Source organism: Euprymna scolopes, chromosome 31 (genome assembly GCF_053919585.1).
Source record: "Euprymna scolopes isolate OS-2025 chromosome 31, ASM5391958v1, whole genome shotgun sequence".
Classification (NCBI taxonomy): domain Eukaryota; kingdom Metazoa; phylum Mollusca; class Cephalopoda; order Sepiida; family Sepiolidae; genus Euprymna; species Euprymna scolopes.
This window is the reverse complement of record NC_136512.1, coordinates 29,413,074-29,432,363: the sequence shown is the minus strand read 5'-3', so window position 1 is coordinate 29,432,363 and position 19,290 is coordinate 29,413,074. Positions and strand designations below refer to the sequence as shown.

Below are 19,290 nucleotides of genomic sequence, written 5' to 3'. Positions count from 1 at the left end.
TGGGGGGGGGGGGTCTAGTCACCTAGATTAGTACAGGGGGGGGTCTCACTAACAACCCAGTAGGATTTATCTTTTGTTTTTGATATGAACACTTGATTAGTTTTCCCCACTCCACGAACAATCTTTCTCTTTATTCAAAAACTTTATTTTCTAATGAAATTGAATTTTATTTTTTCACACATGCACACACAAAATTTAAATTAAAAAAAAAAAAAAAAAAAAAAAAAAAAAAAAAATGCATACACAAACACACAGACAACTGTTTATAAATTGTAAATATGTCTTTGATTCTTAAACGCTGGGGATTTATTAGTTAGATTAAGATCCATAGAGTGAATGAGGTATTTTGGTAAATGTTGCCAGTCAAGAGTAAGACTCCAAAGTCTACATTTATTACTTTTAATCACTTTAGTCACAAAGACCCTGAACCCTTCCCCTCCCAAATTTCTTGTAGGGCCTTGTGCCTAATTTTGTTGTTTAAAAATCTTGTTTTTTACTTAATTGTATTTTCAAAATTTTTAAAAGCAATAAAATATTTAAACAAGATCAAAGTGTAGTATCTGTTCTTCAGATGCTGCACTTCCATTTTTTGTTCTCTTTTGGTGGAGGAGCAGTCAGTCCTTCACGACTGAAACAATTTTTTTTTTATTTTTGTAACTTTTTTTCCACGTTAAAAAACGACCCTAGTGTCTAACTCTGTCCCGTGAGGAGGCATAGTAAATAGGTACTCTCAGTACTTCTATGGAACCCATATCGACCCGAATGTTCCCAATTGCGATTTAACGAACAGACCGGAAGTAGTCGAACCGTCGTCGAACAGTACATACACTAAAATGAAAACTTTGTTCAAGTATTTTTTTTTTCAGGACTCATGGTTGCTATTTAATACTTGCCCATCCACGAGACAAAAGTTGGAAAATTTTTTAATGGGGGAAAGAAACATCCAGCTCACCTAAAAGAGGCATTTTGGATTGGAACAAAAATAAAAATTGCTCCAGTCTGGAAGGACTTCTCAACTGACTGAAGATAGAATAGAATGAGCATAGGATCAGAACAGATACTACACTTTATTTACAAAAAATTACATTTTAAACAAATTAAGCACAAAAACACATACTACACTGTCCCTAGTCAAAAGGCCAAGAAGCCAATTGAACGATCCATTTCCATGTTAAGAACGAGTTTAATATTTTCATGTAGGTAAATATGAATCAATTTTTGTAAAGAATTTTATAATATATATATATATATATATATATATATATATATGTCTATATATTTATTTGATTTTATACGAAACTAATCACAAAATATATATAGCTGGAGGGAAAATTAATCAGAATCGGGAATCGTAAAAATCGGAACTTTTTGGGGTATCGGAAAAAAAAATTGCGCCTATTTTCCGATGTCCAAAACGATTCTTTTAATTGTTTATCTTTTATTTGTTTGTTTAAAACATTTTTTTTTTATTGTAGGTAGTAATGAAAAAATATAAGTCTAAACAGTTTAAACTGTTAATAAAATTAAGATCTTTACGTCAACCCTATATTTTAGGTTTGCGAAAAGGTATGCTTTATTACATGTTTTTTTTTTTTTTTTTTTTTAAATAATTTTTAAAATAATTAAAAAGAAAAAGAAAAAAACTACCGTAAAATATTTAGAGGTTTAAAAGAAATAAGAATCTGGATATATATTGTGGGGGGGGGGGATTTATTTACACCCCCCTCCCCACACACCTTTTTGAATTTGTATGCTCATTTATTTTTCGCCGTTTTCAAATTGTAAACTGCAATCGAAAACTTTCGGGTCGATAGGGTTCCTTCTTACAGAAGAAGCACCGGTTTTTACTTACAATTCAAACTAATTAAAAAAAAAAAAAATTTTTTTAAATACAGAAAAATCTTTGCTGTATATATCCAGCAGGGAACAGAAATGTCATACTCCAAAAATCACGTAATTAGTAGTACTATTTTTATGAAGAAAATATTTGTTAAACGATATAATGCGGTTAATGTTAAATTGGTTGCAATACAAGGCCGAATTGGCAAGTTTGAATTATTGTGGACTTATCTGCCTTCGTTTTGTTTTCCAAGATGGTGATTAAATAGTTTTGTTTTTTTTGCTTACTCATAAAATTTGATTTCCATAGTTAAAAAAAAATAAAAAATAAAAAAAAATAAACAACGAACAAAAATGAACTATTTGATAAGTTTACGTGAATTTTGAAATATGACATCTTCGTTCCGTGAAGATTTTTCTGTTTTTTTTTTGTTTTTTTTTTAATTAGGTTGAATTCTAAGTAAGAACCGGTGCTTATGTAGGAATGGACTCATTTTCTTTTTTTTAGGTTGAATTTTACACCAGAACCGGAGTACCTTTCTAAAATAAAGTAACCCCCTGCAGTTGCAAGGCTTCAAAATCACTAAAAAATTTCGCACAACCATAACGTAATAATCGCAGATGCCATTATAAACAGAACACACAAAAAATTCCGGTATTTTTACTTGGTAAATCCGAATGTGATTTTGAAGCTCTAAAACTGTAGATTAAAAAGCAATTTTTGGTTTGAATACCGTTAGTCATGTATTTTAGTTGGTTTGTGCTCCTAAATAAAAAGGAAACATCTTATAATGTGCCTCTGTTGTACTAAAGAACTACATCTTCAACCCATTTTAATAATGAATCCCACCTGGCCTATAATGCGTCTAGCTAAAAATAAAATAGAGGATGACCAGGACCACCGTACCCAGCCCACATTATTTTATGGCCTTGTGCCCAAATTGTAGGATTTGTTTACCCTCTTCTTGGAAGTAAATAATTCAAAGCGTAGCATCTGTTCTGGCAATGAAACGAATAGAAATTATTTTAGACAAAAGGTAATTATTTTTTCTTCCAATCTACAGTGCTCCCTGTGAGAAATGAGAAAGTCCGAATCGACCTTGTGTCTAACTTTGCCTTTGTTAGTAAGCAAGTAAAAAGGGACATATTTACAAAAAAAAAAAAAAAAAAAAAAAGAAAGAAGACTGACGATTTTTACTTTTCTATAACGGGCAAAAAAAGAAAAGAAAAAAGGGGGTACTATTTTTACTAACGATTCAATGAAATTATTTTTTTTTTAAAGAAGTGGGGGGTGGGGGCTATCCCGCAAAACGTTTTTCTTTTTTTTTTTTTTTTCCGCATAAACCCCCTAAAACCAGGCTATACAAATAATCCCTTTAATTTAAAACCAACACATTCATTATTATAAGGGATAGATAGAGGTGGAAAGAGGGAGAGAGAAAGAGAGAGAGAGAGAGGGGGGGGGGCGGTCCAGGCCACTCCATCCAGTCTAACAACGGGGTAACCAAATCTTAGTCTGGCCCAGAAGTCGGATCTGTTTTATTCTGAATTTTTTTTTCTCGCTATAGAAAGACCTTACAATTGCAGGATTTAAAAAAGAGAGAAATGTGAACAATAATATATAAAAAAAAATACGTCCGTCCATGTTGCGCGTTTATAACGCTGAAAGTTCGAAAACACAAGAATGAATGACCGATTTCAATATTACGCGTAACAGACCCAGCGAAAAGTTAGCATGACAGACCAACAAAAATGCCATTTCAAAAGTTAGCATGACAGACCAACAAAAATGCCATTTCAAAAGTTAGCATGACAGACCAACAAAAATGCCATTTCAAAAGTTAGCATGACAGACCAACAAAAATGCCATTTCAAAAGTTAGCATGACAGACCAACAAAAATGCCATTTCAAAAGTTAGCATGACAGACCAACAAAAATGCCATTTCAAAAGTTAGCATGACAGACCAACAAAAATGCCATTTCAAAAGTTAGCATGACAGACCAACAAAAATGCCATTTCAAAAGTTAGCATGACAGACCAACAAAAATGCCATTTCAAAAGTTAGCATGACAGACCAACAAAAATGCCATTTCAAAAGTTAGCATGACAGACCAACAAAAATGCCATTTCAAAAGTTAGCATGACAAACCAACAAAAATGCCATTTCAAAAGTTAGCATGACAGACCAACAAAAATGCCATTTCAAAAGTTAGCATGACAGACCAACAAAAATGCCATTTCAAAAGTTAGCATGACAGACCAACAAAAAATGCCATTTCATCTTAAGCATGCCAGACTTACGAAAATGCTATTTTAACAGTAAGTATGACAGATTGATGGAGTTTCTCACAGATCCAGGACGTATCTTAGACAAAAAAATAGAAGTACAGAGAGAAAGAAAGATCCGAGGACGACGATTCTGGGATGAAACGAGACAACGATGATACATCATCTGGGACGTTGCTAGGAAGAAGGTGGATGTATAGTACACGAGCAACTATTGTTTCCAATAAGATTAGAAAGCAGCCCCCCCTCCCATTATAGTACCACCCTGTAAGAATAATATATATATATATATATGTGATTTCTCAAAAGTGCGTCATTTACAATTATAGAAGGCCAGAGTATCCCCCTCCAGTTTCATTTCTCTGCCTTTCGTGCTTTTCAGAAAATGAATAAACTACGATTTTTATTCGCTCATCTTCCGAGACAGATATGAAGATATATGGAGCGAAATTGAGAGAGAGAGGAAAAAAAAAAAAAAAAGCAACCACCGACCGAATATATTTAATTGGAAGCGAACAAATACCCCCCCCCCTTTGTGTATCTGTGCGTTTTTTTTTGTTGTTTTTGCAGTTTACAGCATATCAACCCATTACATTATTCGACATCGAAATTTAAAAGACAATCAAAATATTTAATTAACGGTAGTCATTGATGGTTATTACAATTAGTTATAATCGGTGAGGAAATTCGAGAGGGTCAACACCTTTAACAGTATATGTCTCTTACAACGAAATGCACATCTTTTGCTGAACAAAGGATGTACAAGATCCTGACTTAATACACACACACACACACACATATATATCAAAAGCAATTAAAATATATAGCGTTTAGATTTTTTATTAGTATTATTTTTTAATAAGCTTTAACTGATATATGTTAATTAGAATACATAACCATCGCCGATTTGTGAGATATATATATATATATATATATATATATATATATATATATATATATAGAGAGAGAGAGAGAGAGAGAGATAGAGAGAGAGAGAGAGAGAGAGAATCAGTTCGGCATTGTGTGTGTGCGTGTTTCTCTCTAATCGACGACTTCGGATAGTCGGTGCCCGGGAAAAAAAGGTCGAAGGTCGAAGAGATTTATAACAACTATCTGTACTACAGCAGCAGAGAAAGAGGAAGGTCTACCTTTCTCGTTAACTTACCGTTCATGAAAAAGAAAAAAAAAGTAAATTGTTTTTTATGAACTATTATTTTTTGTTGTTGATCCATTTCACAATTGTAAGCACATTTAATGACAATAAGTTTCAATCCCATAGAAACGTTCTTTGTTTAAATATTGTTGTATTTTTTTCTACACCGCGTTAAATCTAACACACACACAGCATATCTACATATTTAGAGTCTCTCTCTCTCTCTCACAATACAGAGAGAGTGTAAATTTTACACTATAGAACTATTCTTTCCCTCTCTATAGTATATACATAATAGGAGAAAACATTTATGGCAAGCAAACTACACAGAAATCGTTACACTTTGATACTCTAGAGCTCATCCACGCTAACTACCACAGATCGACACACACACACACACACACACACGACGATTACATCTAGCACATTAAAAAATCCATTGAGCTCTCTAGTCGGAAACATGACGCCTGATATTTATCTGTATGTTTTGATATTAGAGCAAACCTTTCAAGAAGATCTTGATTTTTCTTTAAATCATTCATATTACACACACACACACACACACACACACAACTACAGGTTTTCATACTTTGTGTTTTTTATATACTGCTACTACTACTACTACATAGGTTTCATACTGGTATGTGTGTGCACACACACTTTTTCATACTACTATATGTGTGTGCGTTTTCACACTAACACATGCATGTGCGCGCGTTTTCATACTACTGTATACGTGTGTGCGTATGTCTTCATACTCTCTTATACAATGTAACCCGGATATAAGAAACCTCTTAGCGAGTTCATACATCTATCTTATATCCGGGTTCCTTATATCCGGGTCATCCTGTACATTAACACAGGCTCTAATTTGGGACCCGAATAAAATCTCTTATATCCGGGTACCACTAATATATATATATATATATATATATATATATATATATATATATATATATATATATATATACCTACTATGTATGCGTGATAGTGCGATAAAATTAATAAACAGGCCCAGAAAAATCGCCCACTGCAAAGCAGATCATTTATCCCATACTCCTCATCAAATGTTTCAATCTTTTTGAAATCTCTAATTAAGTATGAAGTTTAAAATTGAATAAAGGAAGGAAAGAAAAAAAAAATACCCGAGCTGATCAGGGGAATGGTGGGTGTGAAAGTGTATATATTTCATTTGACCTTAGTTCAGAAGGATACAAGACCTTCCCACAGACCAGGGAAGAGGAATGAGACCCCCCCCTACCCTACACTGCCCAACCAATATATACATACGTATGTATACGTTCTCCTATAAACCAGCCAGTGGTAAGTACTTGTAGCGAGAGATAAATACTACAGGAGATGAGGAAGAGTAGAGAGAGAGAGAGAGAGAGAGAGAGAGAGAGAGAGAGAGAGAGAGAGAGAGAGAGAGAGAGAGAGAGAGAGAGAGAGAGAGAGAAGGGGCGTAGGTCGGAGGGATGGATGGATATATATATATTAGTGCTTAACACACACACACACACACAATTACCTTCGAATTGTGAGCTAGTACTAAATAAAAACCTCCACCCGAAAGAAGCATTTTCAATTGGGACAAGATTAAAAATTTTCACAGTCCAGAAGGTTGGTTGGTTGTTTTACGGCATATCAACCCTTTTCGGGTTATTTAATGCCGAATCCAAAGATTTTGAAGAAAATTTTTTGTAATAGAATATATTTGTTGTTTTCACGTCGGTTTCAATTTAACTCATAGTTGGGACCCTAACAGGTACTACCACTCCGGGTCAGAGTGGACTTGGGAGCAATGGTAATTAAAGGGTGGTTACACTCCCCCAAAGCCCACAAGCTGGGGCCTCACCACTGGATATAGTTTAAGGTCATATCCAGGACCCTCATTGAAGGACTTTTACCCTCTGCAGGGGGGGGGGGCAGTCGGCGTATTCTAATGCCTCACCGACAGAGGGCCATTCATCACAGTCCAGAAGGAGTTCTTAATTACTGACCAATGACAGTAAAGTATATGTAAAGGTCAAATCGATCAAGAAAAGGAGAGTAGTCAATAATATATGAAGGTAAATTTTCACGACGTGCCTCTGCCTCAGAATATTATAAACACCCCCAACCTCCACATGTTAAGAGCGGCTTTCGGAATAACCCTCGCCACAATCTCGGAAGTTGTTCTTAACATGGAGAGTTTTTTTTTTGGAGGGGGGGGTATTCCGAAAGCCGTTCTTAACATGGGTGGTTTTGGGGGTGTTTAAAACCGCGGGGACAGATCGTATATATAAGGTTACTGGAAGAGTGCTCGAACAACCGATGATATTCTGATCTTCTGTAAAAGACAGACAGACACATAGGAAAATATTTATATAAATAGTCCAACGTGATGGGAGATGAAAAAAGAACAGACTAAAATGGCATGTTCAACGTTTTTTGTTTTTTTGACTTCAAATCAATCATCCCGAAGAACTCTTGAGATAAAGACGAAACGTTGATGAACATACGATTTTACTTTGTACCGTTTTCATCTCCCTCCGTATATTTATATCTTTCGCTTTACCTCCCAATCACGACCAGTGTGTTAGCATTAATATCAAAGTGAAGAGACGAATCGATCATATGAGGGAGATTTTATAAATACTCTTGTTAGCAGTGGAAGTAATAGTATCACAAAAAAAGAAAAGAAAAAAAAAAGAGAAAGAAACGGATCACCTCTAAATTTGACCATTTCCGAGGACGTAAGCTCTAGCGTAATTTCTAAACCTTAAAAAAAAAAAAAAAAAAAAAAAAAAAAAAATGGCTGATCTTTTTTATAATTAACGACAGAATTGACTTGACAGGATATTATCTTTTTTTTTTTTTTTTTACTCAAAAATGAAACTTTATGTTTGCTACAAATCCCACACTGAAAGATAGCATATATATATATATATATATATATATATATATATATATATATATATATATATATATATATATATATATATATAAACAAGATTAAAGACTAAATCATAATTTCTAAGAGCTTATTGTTCGACAGAATACCCACTCAATAAGGAACATTAAATCTTAATTTTTTCTTTTTGTGAATTATAATTTACAGCCTTTGTGTCTTTTATGACAAACTATTTGCTATTTTGATTGTATCGAGCTTTTTTTTGGGGGGGGGGCGGTAGATTAATATATAAATATTAATATTTTCTTTTGGTTTGTAAACTTAATTTTTTTTTTACTTCCGGAAAACGGGCAGTTGCCTGTATGTCCAACTAAGAGTTAAAAACTACAAATATAAAGCCCCGTAAAGGTGGTATATTCTTACTCTACCAGGTCCTGGATGAATAATATATAAAATTTAGGAAAAAAAAAAAATTCATTCTCTAAGGTTTAGTTGGGACTGGGTTTCGTCAGGGAGGAACATTGTTTTTTCAATGTTATTATGTATATTTGGAAAGAAAATGACGATCCATTATTCAAAGAACCTGTTATATAAAGGAGAGTTGTGCGTGTGCACGCGTGAAAGAGGAATGGGCTGGGTGAAGAAGAGAGAGAGAGAATTAAAGATAAAAATTTTTAATAAAAGTAAGTTACTCCCCCCACCCGACAACGTCGCGTAGCTTTGCTATATATATATATATATATATATATATATACACACACACACTGGCAAAAACAAGGAATAACTTCATATTTGTATTTTTTCGGATATTACAATTGTTTCGACATAAACCAGACAATTTAAAATTTTATATCATTTAAAAATTTTCGTAGTTACATCTCATATGTTTGAAAAAAAAAATAATACAAATATTGGTATATATATATATATATACATATACATTACCATTGGTTAATTGATTTTAAATGTATTAAACCCTTGGAATAATCTCTTCTCTCTCTCTCTCTCTCTATATATATATATATATACACACACACACACGCTTTAATAGTATATATACTTTTTATGTATGTAAACAATAAAACTATTTTTTAAATTGACAAATCTGTTTAAACTCAATGAAAATAAACTGCACTTTCAGGGCTTATATATCATTTGTAAACAATTCAAATGGCACAAGTATATTTAAAGCACGTTCATATAATTTTATTTGATGTATGATAATCTTACATGTGTTTTGTTGAATGACATACTTAACAACCCATCAGAGACCTATATAAATCCATATTTTTTTTTCTTTTGAGAAAAGGACCAAAGGCAGAAGAAACGGAATTCTTTTAAAGCCCCCCCCCCAAAAAAAAATACTAATTTGTAGGTTATTTATAGATCGTTCCAGGAGGACCCCCCCCCAAAAAAAACAACAAAAAACAGATACCACGAGGTGAAATTGTTGCAGTACACCGTAAACTTTTTAGATATATATTAAAGCTACATTTCTAATATTTTTCGTATTTAATGAAACTGATCGATAATTTAATCCATAAGTCACAGGTAATTTTATACTTATAATTGTTTATAAATGATATTGATATATATATATATATATATATATATATACACACACACACACACACACACACACAATAACCGGACAGCATTTGTTCGGATACAAGCTTGTAGAATGCTGAAGGGTAGACGAAGGATTGGAGTGGCAGGAAAAGGAACAAGTTTTAAAAGCCTTTCAGCTAACGCTGACTTTAAATATATTTGAATGAACATTTTCTAAATATCTTGCAGTTGTTATGAATATCCGTTTGCGTGATTCGAGAGTCTTTAAGTGCAAAGAAAAAAAAAAGAAAAAAAAAACTTTGAAAAAGATGACATGCGAGGGGATTTCCACGGAGGGAATTTTACTGATTAGATAATGGTGTGGTGAGTACTTTATAATTCGAGATAACGAAAGAGGGGGGGGGGCGAGGGGGGAGTTTGAATTAATTAACATTAATAAATAAGTAGATGATTAAAAAAAAATAATAAATTTATAGCTAAACCATATATATAAATAAAGGATAAATAATGAAAATAAATTCATAATTAATAAAATAAAAATAATGAATAAATAATATATAAATTAATTTATATATAAAACAAATTATTTTATTTATCTTTAATAAATAATAAATTTGTAATCTTACAAAATAAATTCCTAATAAAATAAATAATGAAGTAATAATTATTCACAATAATAGATAATACACATGTAAATAAATTTTAAAAAATAGAAAAAAAAAACAACAAAAAACAAAAAAAAAACAATAAAAAAAACACGTACCTGCTGTAGTCTGCCAACTCAATCCACCGATAAACATTTTCCTGATTTGGTAATGTAGTCATTTTTTTTTTTTTTTTTTTTTAAAGTGGGAATAAAAAATAGAAAAGAAAAATAGTCAGAATGGAATAACACAATCATATGAACATCATTGAAAAAGAAAATCACACACAAAAAAGATTTAGAGCATTTTTTTTTACAATAGCAAACAAAGCAAAAAAAAAATAAAGGTAACCCATCCCCCGCAAAAAAAAAAAAAAAAAAAAAAAAGAAAAAAGAAAATCAAATAAATGTTACCAAAGGCAAGATAAGATACTAGCTGGATAAGCGTTTTATTTATGTCTTTTAACTAATTTTTAAGCGTTTGATTAGTTTAAACAAAACTAGTGTCAAGTCTGCAGAGTTAGAACGGGCAAAATGGCGGTTTCACTACAACCACTTGGACCCTGCATAATCGCTCCAAAATTTAAAAAAAAAAAAAAAAAAAAAAAATACAGGTAAAACATTACATTTTCACACGATTGGTGACATTTATTGGATGGGTTTCTACCGGTGTTTTGTCTCGGGGGGGGGGGTCTGAATGCTTATAACACCGTCATTGTTTATTTTTTCCATTTTAACGCAGAAACAAAAATAGTGTCAAGTCTAAGTAAATAAGCACTTTAAAATAAGTTAAAACAGAAACATTTATCCGGGTAGGTAGAAGAGTAACATATCTTGCCATTTATTTGTTGAATATTTCTTTCTTACACTAGTTTTGATTTTGTTGGCTATTGCAATATATATATATATAAGTCCTCAATAAACACATCACATCGAAAATGTAATTAGTTGTCATTTGCATTTAAAGAAAGTAATATTTTATTTTTTTTTATCTTTGTTATCGCACAAACGTACGAAACAAATTGAAACTAAATAGCGTTTTAAATCGCTTTTATTGGGGCTTTAATGAGAAATTAGGTGGCAAAAAGCACAGCCTGTGTTATACCTGACCTTCAGGTTGTAAGCTGAGTGTGTAAACACGGTTCACACACACACAACGACTTGATTTGGGAATCGTAAAGGCGCCCCCAGGTGTGAATGTGGTATTATGGTGACTAGCTATTCCTAGCTTAAACAAATCAAAGGTACAATGACAAGGAAGACCAAAGACTCCCCCTATCTCTCAATTTTTTTTTATTGCCCCTGTGACTAATTTTGTTGATATTTGTTTACGAAATAGAATCTATAAATCACAGTGTAGTATCTGTTCTTATGCTACACTTAAGGTAATTCTGTCCTTTAGTTAGTGAAGGAGAACCCCCTTCCAGACTAAGTCAATTTAAAAAAAAAAAAAAATTGTCTCCAATCTAGAGTGCCCCTTTCTGGGGAGCTGGACATCACCTCCTCCCCCTATATTAAAAACAACCTTGTGTAAAATTTTGCTCTGGTGAGGAAAGCACAAATATAAAAGAGCGAACACAATATAAAATAAAGACGCATTTAACAAAAAAGAAAAATAAATGAACGAGGTGGATATATATATATATAAGAAACATACTATTGACCTAAATGAAATTTAAAGGACTACACCGGAGAAAAAGGAGTTAGGCTTCGCCAAGATATACTAAAATAACCGATTCGAATATTACTAACAATAAAATCAAAACATTGTTAATTTCGTTAGTGTTATAGTTAAATCAAATCGTATATTAATAAATGATACGACTTATACATGGATTTAGAACACGTTTATCGTTAAAACTTATGTTATAGTAAAAAAAGAAAAAAACATATTTATGATACGAGATATCATAGATGCATAATTATCGTTATTTCAGATTATTTAACGATTTCTTCTGTTAATATTGTAGTTAAATAAATCGTACATTCATAATTATGCAAGATTATCGTCGGGGCATCCAGATATGTTCTGTTTACCGTTTTGTTAATATTAAGGTTTAAATAAAATATATAATGATGGTATATATAGTAGATCTATTTCTTGATTATTTTGTCAACCATGTAGAACTGCTTACAAAAAAATAATGTAATATTTCGCATATATATATATATATATATATATATATATATATATATATATATATATATATATATATATAACACGACTTTACGATATTTTCTTTGGTCATTAACTCAATTTCTGTTCGGTTATTTTATATATATATATATATATATAACAAAATTAATGATAAACACGTCTGTAGACATCTACAATATATCGTCTATTTGTGTTTTAACCATAACACTAGTAGAATTACCGACAAACATAGAATTACAGTGTCTTGTCTAATTAATAAACGCTTTGTTTAACGACCTGTTTATTGCTACTTCCGTTAGTGTTTACGTTAAAGCGTTTATTAATTAGACAAGATACTGTAATTTTATGTTTATCGGGAATTCTACTAGTGTTATCGTTGAATAAAATACAAGCTAACAACGAGGAAATATATTGTAGATGTCTACAGACGCGTTTCGTTTCACGTTAGCTATATATATATATATATATATATATATATATATATATATATATATATAAAGAATATATATATACACAAGAAATCGTATATTTGTGTTTATCGGAAATCGTGTTAAGGCCTATATTAATACCACAAGGACAGAGTTAGACACAATGCGGGCTTTTAATGTAGGGGAACATCCACCACCCCCCTTAAAAAGAAAAAAAAGGGGGCACTTTCTAACTATTTACTTAAAAATTTAACATGAAAGATGTAAAACTTGAAAATACATATTTAAAAAAAAAAAAGAAAAAGAAAATATTGCGGTAACAAAAGTGCATAAGCACCGGATTTCCCGATCAGTTGACATGGGACAGAAGGTAAAGTGACAAAGTGCAGTATCAGCCGTTCTTAACATGAGGAGGTTGGGGTTGGGTGTTTATTCCGAAAGCCGTTCTTAACATGGGGAGGTTGGGGTGCTTATAATACGCTGGGGGCACGTCATAAAAATTGACCGAACTAGTTTTATATAATAATGTTAATCGATTATTGTAAATGCAGTCGGACATGTGTATCGTAAATTACGTTATGGTTAAGCATATTAATAGTGTTTGATATCGTAGACGCATTCAAACATGTTTATTGTAAATTCTGTTAACGTTATAGTTAAATAAGGTTTATATTAACAACGATATAATAGATAGCAAACGTAGATAGATACGTGTTTATTCAAACAAGTTCATCGTTGTTTGTCAATTATGAGACGGATATTAAATTATAGAAACATCGTTACGTAGCAGTATTTAAGCCCGCTTTATTCCTACCAAATCAGATATGTTTAGCGTCAAATTCATTAGCTGTTTTGATTAAATAACCCGTGTATTAACGACATTAGACGCATTTAAACATGGTTAGCTCACAAGTGAAATTGTTTATTATATTTGCGGGGGAGGTAGACATCGAACGAAGCCCTTGGTAAACATCGTCGATTATAGTTCTGTCGCTATTTTTTTTTTACCTTTCAAATTGTCAAAATTAAATGTCAAATAGTTTTGTTGGCAGTTAAAAAGAAAAAAAAAATCACAGGTCGATCTTCTTAGCCGATTAATATATATTAAAGAAAAAATTTTTTTAACTGTAAATTGAAATTTTACTATCAAATTTATTGTTTGAGTGAATAATTTAGAGAACAATTTACAAATTTTTGGTGTATTAAGTCGAACAATAAATTTGATTGTAAATTTCGGTGTAAATGCATTTACTGATCCGCGCTATTTTTTTTAAAAATCGTATTTAAGTTTAAAGTTTTCTGTTTTTTTTTTTAATTATTATTCAATTGTAAGGTTAACGTACAGAATAGGTACAAAACACCCTCCCCATGTTAAGAATGGCTTTTTAAATAATAACGTTATTTCAGCACGGATCAATAAGTGCACTAGTACCTTAATTTCAATTACAGTGTTAATTTCTTTTCTTTTATAATAAGCTATACTCTTTAGTGTGTGTGTGTGTATTGAGTTTTTTTATTTGGTTGGGATTAATATATATATATATATATATATATATATATATAAATACTTGGTATTTATATTAGATTGAAGTTTACCATTGCTTATATCAGGTAAACACCGCATCTTTTTTTTTTATTTCATTATGAAAGGCATTATTCTTCAAGAACATCAGTAATTTCAGACGATGAAAAAACTTAATGGTAAAGAGATAAACGAAACGTATTATTTATGACAACCAGTATCCACCCCAAGCAATCGGGGTGGATAGGTTGTTTGGCTTGTTTGCTTGCTTCTCGAAAGTAAATCTTTTTATTATTATTATTTTGGAAACGTTTTTAAAGTGTACTAAGGGCACGGAAAAAAAAGAGGATGCTTAGCAACACTATTAAAGCCACGGAAGAAAGAAAAATAACAAAAAAAAAAATAAAAAAAGGAGTCGAGAGGAAATGTATCGTCGATACAGACACACACGCACCGAGCGAGGAATAAGACTAGAAAAGAAGCGCTTCCACCCCGCTTATCCTCCGACGCTGTAGCGACAACGAGGAGATAGGAAGGCCTAGAGAGTCGAGGAACGAACGAAGGTAGGCTGTTTGTGGAACGATACCCGATAAACAAACATGTAGTCAATTATAATACGATGATAAACGTTTCTTAAAAAAAAAAAAAAAATGTATAAGACGAACGAGACAAAGAACGCAGTGGTGTTGTTTATAATTCGTTTGTTTGGGGACGGGGAAGCGGTTTTTTTTTTCTTTTTTGTTCGTTAATATAAAATACGCACTAGAGTAATGAATGAGGTGTACGTTTTTTTTTTCTATAGCCAAACGTTTTATTCGTTTTAAAGTTTAGTTTTTTTTTTAATTATTATTTAACAATATATTGCGTTTGATTTTTAAATTAAAAAAAAAAAAAATTAAAATTATTTTTCCCCCCAAGAAAAAAAAAAAAATACTTCCTTTAACATAAAAAAATAAATTAAAACGAGTACTTTTTTTTTTTTTTTACTCTACCTACGACGATATGCACAACAAGTATAAAAACACACGCAACAAGAATGATGTATTAAAAACAAGACTAATTTAATGATAAATAAACACAGAGGTCTAGAAAGAAGAATTAAAAAAAAAAAGAAAAAAAAAAAGAAAAAAAGGGGGGGGGCAATAGTATTCAAAGAATATAAGCTTAAGACGAATAAAATATGACATATCAACAATATCTGTGCTTTTCTGTGGAAATAGGATATATTCCGAAACTCTATCGGACAGGACACGGAAGAGAAGAGATACAATGTATCTCAGATACATTTAATTATTAAAAAAAAAAACATACAAATAAAAATAAGGCAAATAAACACTTTGAATAAACCAAACAGGTATCCGTAATCAGAATCCAAAAGACAAAACGAGACGGCGGGGGGGGGCAATAATAAAATACGTACCCCGGATCATTTGGAATTTCATCAGTAGAGTTCGTCTGCTGGGTTTGGGGATCCATCTTCATATTTCTAGCTCCACTACTGCTAAAAACTACCTACTCGGGTACAGACAGCTTTGCACACACGTGGGGTCGCTGAGACCGCTCGCTCTTCACTATGGACTAATTGGGGGTGGGCCCTTACAGCCGCGCTTGCCCATGATTGACAGGCGCCAGGCGGCCGCCGATTGGTCCGTTCGCCGGCGCCATGGCAACCGATGTCAGTTTACATTGACGTCATCGGCGCACCTGGCGCCACGCCCACCGTCGAGTTTTCAACACAGGGAAACTGACAACACAATCTAGAAGGAGAGAAAAAGAAAGTAGATGGATGGAAAGAAAGAAGAAATCAGGAGCAAAAAGACGGGAAAGAGAAATATATATATATATATATATATATATATATATATATATATATATATATATATATATATATATATATACATGGAGAGAGAGAGAGAGAGAAGGAAAATAACAAGAGAAGGAAAGAGAAAAGGAAAAAGAAGAAATTGAAAGAAAAAATTAAGGTTAAAAATGGCTTGAAGGAGTGAAAAGAAGTTGTATTCCCAAAGAGAGAGAGAGAGAGAGAGAGAGAGAGAGAGAGAGAGAGAGAGAGAGAGAGAAGATATATGGAAATGAGACGAAAAAAGAAATAAAGAGTAAATTAGAACGGATAAGAAAGAGGAGAAACAAGAGTCTTTAGAGAGAGAGAGAGAGAGAGAGAGAGAGAGAGAGAGAGAGATAAAGAGAGTGGAAGCAGTGAAAGGTGTTACTGATGGAGAAAAAAGGGAGAAATAAAGAAAAGAAAGAAAGAAAACAGTGAAGGAAAAGAGAAGTGGAAAAAGTAAGAGAGATGAAAAAATGATATAGAGAAAAAGAAAGAAAGGGAGGAAAGAGGTGCAAGACGAGAAGAGGAAAATGATAAGAGAGGAGGAGAAAGACAAAGACAAAGAGAGAAAGAGAAAGAAAGAAAGAGACAGAGAGACAAAGAATGGAGGAAGAGAGAGGCGGAGGGGATTATAAATGGGACTATATAGATAGAAAAGAAGAAAAAAGGAAACTAGATAGGAATATATGTATATATATATATATTAAACACAATATATATATATATATATATATATATATATATATATATATATATATATATATATAGAGAGAGAGAGAGAGAGAGAGAGAGAGAGAGAGACTCAATTTAAGTAGATAGAGAGTGCGGGGAGGGAGAAAAAGAAAGAAAGAAAGATAAAAAAGAAAGTAGGATAGACCGAAAGAAAAAGGACAAGGAGAAAAGAGAAGAAAACGGCGAAAAATTAAAAGAGGAAGAAAATCACAGCTGAAGGAGAAATATATATATTTATATGTGTCTGTGTGTGTGTGTGTGTGTGTGTGTGTGTGTACATGGTAAAATGTACTTACTCTAATACTTTACTGCAGTTTCACAGCATTATCAACTCTCTCTCTCTCTCTTTATATATATATATATATATATATATATATATATATATATATATATATAGTAAGTTATAAAAAGTATATATATATATATATATATATATATATATATATTCGGAAATGGGACGATACAGATATAAAGAAAAAAATAGTAGATGGGAACAAATAAAAAAAGAAATGAGGACTATATGTGCGCGTGTGTGTGTGTGTGTGTGTGTTTGCGTACGTGTGTGCATGTATGTGTGAGCGAACAGAAAGCAGCGAAAGGTTGAGTGAAAGAGAAAGCAAAGGCAAGATGGACAGGGGATGAAGTCGTAAAAGGTAATAGGCAGAAAGGAAGAAAGGAAGAAAGGAGAGCAATGAGATAGATAGATAGATAGATAGATAGATAGATAGATAGAGGGTGAGGAGAAAGAAAAAAAGAAAGAGAATGTGGTGGAAAAGGAGGAGAGAAAAGAGGGTAAGGAAGAAAAAGTGAGAAGGGAGGAATAGGAGAGCAAAGAGATAGATAGATAATTAGATATAGAGAGAGAAAAGAGAGGGTTGAGGAGGCGGAAGAGAAGAGGAGGAGGAGGAAGAGGAGGAGGAGGAAGAGGAGGAGGAGGAGGAGAGAAAAGTGGAGGGAGAAAAAGAAGAGAGAGGAGGAAGGAGAGAGAAAGAGACGGAGATATGTAGATAGGTATGGAAAATAAGAGAGAAAGATAGAGAGAGGGTGGGGGGGAATCAGAACAATATCGAAAATTTGATGGAAGAGGGAGAGAAAGAGAGGAGCGAAGAAGAAAGTCAAGGAGGAAGGAAGAATAGAGAAAGAAAAATGAGATAAATACACTTATGTCGAGAGAGAGAGAGAGAGAGAGAGAGAGAGACAGAGAGAGAGAAAGATACAGACAATATACAGATAGAAAATGTAACAGGAAGGGGGAAGGAGGGGGACGAAGAGACTTTGAGAAAAAAAAAGAGGAAAGAAAGAAACTGGGATATATATATATAGAGAGAGAGAGAGAAAGAGAGAGAGAGAGAGAGGGGGGAGTTGGGGGGGGGGCGAGAAAGATACAGACAATATAAAAAAGAAAAAGAGAGAAGTTATAGGAAGGGTGAAAAAGGGGGACGAAGCGTCTTGTACAAGGAAAAAAGAGGAAAGAAAGAAACTGGGATATATATATATATATAGGGAGAGAGAGAGAGAGAGAGAGAAAGTTGGAGGGGGGGGGCGAGTGAATATATCGATCACCTGTTCATTGTATTGATATGCTATCCCATCCACATAGCATCACACTCTATTTACATCTATCCATCCATCCCAGCCATAATCATTCGCTCCATATCTATCCCAACCTGTTCATATCTATCGATACCGGCGGGCTCGTGTCTACTTATCGATCCCATCATATTCAAGTCTATCGCTCACATTCCATGCATATCTATCATATTTTATCTCTATCAGATTTATCAGCCCGTGTCTGCCCAGCCGTTCACTAATGTACGTGTTAAAGGACCAGTTAGTCGAAAGAGGAGAGAGGTTTAAATGCACAAGAGAGACGGGGAAAATAAGAGCATGTATATAGACGAGAGAGAGAGAGAGAGAGAGAGAGAGAGAGAGAGAGAGAGAGAGAGAGAGAGAGAGAGAGAGAGAGAGAGAGAGAGAGAGAGAGGAGTTGATAAAAGAAAGGCGGTGAGAAGAATTTGACTATGAGAGAGGGGGAGAGAGAGTAAGAGGGAGCTAGGAGAAGAGAGAGCACATACAAGGGAAGCATTTGGAGAGAGAGAGAGAGAGAGAGAGAGAGAGAGAGAGAGAGAGAGAGAGAGAGAGAGAGAGTGTTTGAAAGTCTTGTATCAGAATTGAGACCTGAACAAGATGCTGAAGCAGGATTATTTTCTTCATCTTTCTTA

General features: G+C 33.0%; 1 protein-coding gene across 3 annotated transcripts in view; it reads right to left on the bottom strand.

The window, feature by feature from the left end:
* Positions 1-18,905, bottom strand: part of LOC145255668 (RNA-binding protein Musashi homolog 2-like) — a 709,158-nt gene extending 690,253 nt beyond the window's left edge. For 2 of the 3 annotated variants that reach the window (XM_080114229.1, XM_080114228.1), the window contains exons 1-2: positions 15,914-16,068; positions 10,506-10,546 (exon numbers count right to left, since the gene is read on the bottom strand). In XM_080114229.1, coding sequence (XP_079970355.1) covers positions 10,506-10,546; positions 15,914-15,975 — 103 coding nt within the window. In that variant the 5' untranslated portion in view covers positions 15,976-16,068. Of the gene's footprint in view, positions 1-10,505; positions 10,547-15,913; positions 16,251-18,631 lie in introns of those variants that run through there. The other variant, XM_080114227.1, reaches the window with a different exon arrangement.
* Positions 18,906-19,290: the final 385 nt, after the last annotated feature.